Here is a 4,856-nt window from a genome sequence, read left to right on the forward strand (position 1 = left end):
GAGTAACGTAACGGAATACGTTACAGAATACATTTTAGGGCATGTAATCTGTATTCTGTAATGGAATACATTTTAAAAGTAACCTTCCCAACACTGCGTATATATTATATGTATTCACACATTAAACTCTTTAAATGAATGCCATGATTTGTTAAAAACAACAATAATAATAAAAACATGAATAAAATAAACATAGTACTATGACTTGTGTGTTCATATTGTTTATTTATTTTTAAATGCACTACTGTGTTCTTACCTCCAGTTCGATGATGTCATACTGCAACAAAGGAAGGGAAAAAGGTTCAAAGAGCACAATGGTTTCATGTCATCTTGCAGTGTTACAGTTATTAGGCTTTTTTGTGAGTGCTCCACACTTTAAAATGATAGCGGCTTTAGATGAATTCAGATGAAGATTTATGTAAGCTACATAATGACAGCTGGGAGGTAGAAACCGCCTCTTACGACTTCACTGGATAAGTAATCCAAAATTCATGGAAGTAACTCATTTTCATTGCATTCATTCAAATGCATAAGCTGTCCGTAAATAGGACCTAACAAAGTTTAAACACTCACCAGTGTACTAGCAGGTCTCAGCTTGGAGTCCAGTGTGACAACTCTGAAACGCACTTCAAGACACATCCAAAGAGACTGCGTGAAAAATGATCTCTAGCAGTGTCACAAACCCTAAAGCTCATTATATTCATTATTAATTATATTATATAACTTCTAATGGCTTCTCTGAGTTTAAAACTGTTGATGTTTGGGGATACATTACTTATACTTCCATATCATGCTTATGCTGCATTGTTGGGACAGATAGCATGATTGCTCATTTTTACCTTGTTGTCCGGGGAGATAGATGGGTTTATCTGTTTGGATGAATGTCTGCGGTTTGTAGGCTCTGATCAGGACTTTTCTGACTTCTTCTGACTGAAACCCGCTTCCTTCAACCTTCACCTGAAAATCCATCACCTCTTCATTTGTCACAACAGGAACCTGGAAGCACAGGATATTTGTTTGGCTATATGTTTTAGCCAGTTGCTAAGTGGGCACATGTTTCGAAACTAACTTGGACCTCACACATTTCGCTCTCCAGCTTTTCTATTAAAGTCATGTGGATGATGAAAAGAGAGAAAAATTCTTTCAAAAACAAACAGGCTATATATATATATATATAAAAATGCTTCTTTTGGGAAGCTCACCAAAAAAGCAATGCAGGTATGAACATCTTGAATGCACGTGTGCAGTGACATTAGGGTTGCGCTCTTCGCTGTTGATTTCAGGGTGACATTCACAACCACGGGCTCAGTGAGCTCCAGAACGCTGACACAGAATTTGGTCTCAGCTCCAGACTCAAGAACTGCAGGAACTGCCACTAGATATTGCCTGCAGACACAGAGATACACACATACAGCAGTTACCTCTATGGATGGGAAAAAGAAAAAATCTCAAATCAGAATTCATGTGCACCAGTTACAAATTTCACAGGACATAAAAAAAGAATCGATCATAGAGGCAAACTTACGGTCCAGGTCCTGCTTGGCCCACATGCGCCCAGCTGACAAAGGCGCACAACGCCCATGTCCAACTCAGAATCCCAGGTTGACCCATAACTGACTATGATGCTCCTCAGAGTCAGCGTCTGTTAAATAGCTGCCGATGCAGAGGCCCCACCCAGCTTCAGCCACACCACAGACAGCACACACCTTTGTTCCCCGTTCCAGGAAAATGAGAAGTAAATAATTTACATATTTCAGACTGGTTGACGTGTGCCTTCAACTTTCAGTGGTTTAAATAGAGTTTTTAACTTTTTCATTTGTGCCTTACAAAAGAACTGAAAGAGATCCAGGAGATTGTTTTCTATTTACCCTCTATCATAATTTATATCATACGTTACCATAATGATAATTGAGTGATTTGTATATATCATATTTGTATACATTAGAGCTATTTCAGACATTTGTAAAATCTGTAACATATTTATAATAATAATACATTTTATTTGAAAACGCCTTTCAAGACACCCAAGGACACTTTACAATAGAAGAGAACACATAATAGAACAATGACAAAATGAAGAACAATAAAAACAAAAGCACAAAATAGAATAAACAAACAATAGGTTCACAGTGAATATGCAGATTTAAATAGATGGTTTTGAGTGGGGATAGTGTATTGTTTAAATAGTTTAGTCTGTCACTGTTACTGTCCTGGAGCAATTGTAACCCACGTAATTTCCTGATTGTGATCTGGCTCAGAAAAACAGATTTACCATGAAGTTTAGCTGACAGACCTCTGTCACTACATCTATTTTTAGATAGACGAGTGACGATTATCTGCACAAAGACAAGAGGAAAGAAAGCCAAAGGGGAGAGAAAGAGACGCTTTTCCACTTAAGCACTCAAAGCATGTGTCATTCACCCGTTCATATGAGCACTTTTTTCTATACCTGAGTGTTTTCTGTTCAGCATTCACACACATTCACACTCTCAGGGATGCAAACTGGAGACTGGAGCAGCCAGAGATTGAACCATCTACCTATTTTAAAAGATACAATTCTTTAATGCATTAATGTGTATGCATTCCCATTTAAAAAGAATGGAATTACACAAATAGTCATTGGATTGAATAATTTTCTGCTCATTGATCCAATCTAAACACAGGGACCTGGATGTCTGGCCTAAACAGAAGACTTTGGGCTTCAATCGATGGGACAGGCTTAAGCCAAGCTGCAAATGCAGCAGATCAAATTTTTTCAGAAATGAGCTAAGTCTGAAGAAAGGATTTACAGTTATCCCTCCATCATCTATCGCCCTTGGAGTTGTCTGATAAATTCACATAGGCTGTGCAGAGTGCACAAGAAGAAGATACCAAAAAGTCAGAGAAACCAAAACAAGAGTGTGACAACAACAAGGACACTGCTGGAGTTTGGCAAAAATAATGATCTACGTCATTCCTCTTAAATGTCAGCCGCTAAATAATAATTGTGAGCAGATAAGAATGGAGCTCAGCAGCCATCATTATCAATCCCCAAGGCTAAGCACGGCTTTCTGACAGGGTGAGCCACGTGGAGGCACCAGTGTCTGGCCCTTTTAGTGAGACACAACAACAACATCAGAGCCCAGTTTCCTTGACTCTGTGTCAGCATCTCTGCCTGGTCATCTGCAGCTTCCTTTCAACTCCAGGTGTAATTTCAAGGGTCTAGTTCCCAAACCACCTACTTCGCTTCAGCTTCACTTCTGACATTCTCATCATTACCTCCAGCAGCAATAAAAGAGACAAAAACACTCCCTGAAGGCATTCAGAGAGCTGGCCTAAAGAAACAGTCAGTGGTGTCAAGGGGGTGGGAGGTGCAGGAGTGGGGATCACAGGGGATAAGTTTACCTTGACATTAATTCAATGAACAAAAAAATATTTTTAAAGTGACACAGGAGAGAAGAAAAATAACTTTCTGAGATCTAATTTATCATCAGCAATGATCCTAATCCTAGTCCAAAGCCCTTTAAACCAACGTCTTTAAGAAAATCAAACAGGACTTTATTTAACCTTCTTTCTATTTGTTTAGAAGAAAAACATATAGCTCTGCATGTGAGTTAGTTTTTTTTAAACATCCATAGTTTCTGATAGCATAGAGTTTGTTATAATTTTACTCCAATGCAAAACCTCTGAAGCCGTCTTATAAAGCACTATGCAAGAGTTTCTTATTTTCTTTCAGAAGTTTAGATTGCTGGCATGCTTACTCATTTTAAAGAGAAACCATTCTGTTTGCTACCATTTCTGTATTATAACTGCTGGGCTCTGTTTAGGAGCTTTGCATTATTTATTTTTCTTGCTTAGGTGCAGCCCGACACAGCAAATCCATCCATCCATCCATTCGCTACCGCTTATCCTTTTCAGGGGCGCGGGGGGTGCTGGTGCCAATCCCAGCTGTCATAGGGCGAGAGGCGGGGTACACCCTGGACAGGTCGCCAGTCTGTCACAGGGCTAACACATAGGGACAGACAACCATTCACACTCACATTCACTCGCACATTCACACCTAGTGGTAATTTGTATTATCCAATTAACCTATCCCCACAAGCTGCATGTCTTTGGACGGTGGGGGGAAGCCGGAGTACCCGGAGGGAACCCACGCAAACACGGGGAGAACATGCAAACTCCACACAGAAAGACCCCGGCCTGATGGTGGAATTGAACTCAGGACCTTCTTGCTGTGCGGCAACAGTGCTAACCACCGTGCCACCGTGCTGCCCTACACAGCAAATCCAGCATGTCCAAATTAACACTGTCAGATTTGATTTCAACACTATTAAAGTGTCTATATGGGTCCACACCAGAGAGTGTTAATTTAACTCTTTTTGGAGAGTTGGTACGTTAACTCTGATTTAGTGTTAAACACCAAATCTGTCTGGAGTTGATAATTTAACACTTGGTGTTAAGAGTTTATATATTAACTCTCAAAGAGTATTTTAGTTTAACTACGTAAGAGTTATCTTCTAATTCATTCTAAAAAGCAGGAATTTTACTGTTCTGAACTTCTAGACATTTCTTTTGGAAATAAACATTTACTAAAAAGACGCAATGGTTTTTGAAAAACATTTATTCTGAACTGTGCACCACAATTTCAAAACATTTTCTGAAAGATGTAACAGTGTACATGTTCTCACTTTCATTAGAATTTTGTTTATCAAAAGGTCTGACATAGGTGAGCTGGTAAATGCAAATAACAGCATTCTCATCACTTATTTCTTCTGTGGCGTGTTGGGGGAACAGCTAGTTCTCTCTCATCATGCCTTGGGACATGTGCTGCTGTTTAGATGTTCTTGTTTTATTGTTTATGGTGACGTTACTTTTAA

The 4,856-nt window shown here is 39.3% G+C and overlaps 1 protein-coding gene across 1 annotated transcript in view; it reads right to left on the bottom strand.

The window, feature by feature from the left end:
- Positions 1-1,611, bottom strand: part of LOC102215059 (alpha-2-macroglobulin-like protein 1) — a 19,364-nt gene extending 17,753 nt beyond the window's left edge. Inside the window, exons 1-5 of the mRNA XM_013916083.1 lie at positions 1,526-1,611; positions 1,203-1,386; positions 840-996; positions 574-626; positions 257-277 (exon numbers count right to left, since the gene is read on the bottom strand). Of these exons, the coding sequence (XP_013771537.1) occupies positions 257-277; positions 574-626; positions 840-996; positions 1,203-1,386; positions 1,526-1,611 (501 nt within the window). The remainder of the gene's footprint in view (positions 1-256; positions 278-573; positions 627-839; positions 997-1,202; positions 1,387-1,525) is intronic.
- Between the last annotated feature and the right edge of the window lie 3,245 nt (positions 1,612-4,856).

Source organism: Pundamilia nyererei, unplaced genomic scaffold (assembly GCF_000239375.1).
Source record: "Pundamilia nyererei isolate P.nyererei 1_Seehausen unplaced genomic scaffold, PunNye1.0 scaffold00458, whole genome shotgun sequence".
NCBI lineage: Eukaryota > Metazoa > Chordata > Actinopteri > Cichliformes > Cichlidae > Pundamilia > Pundamilia nyererei.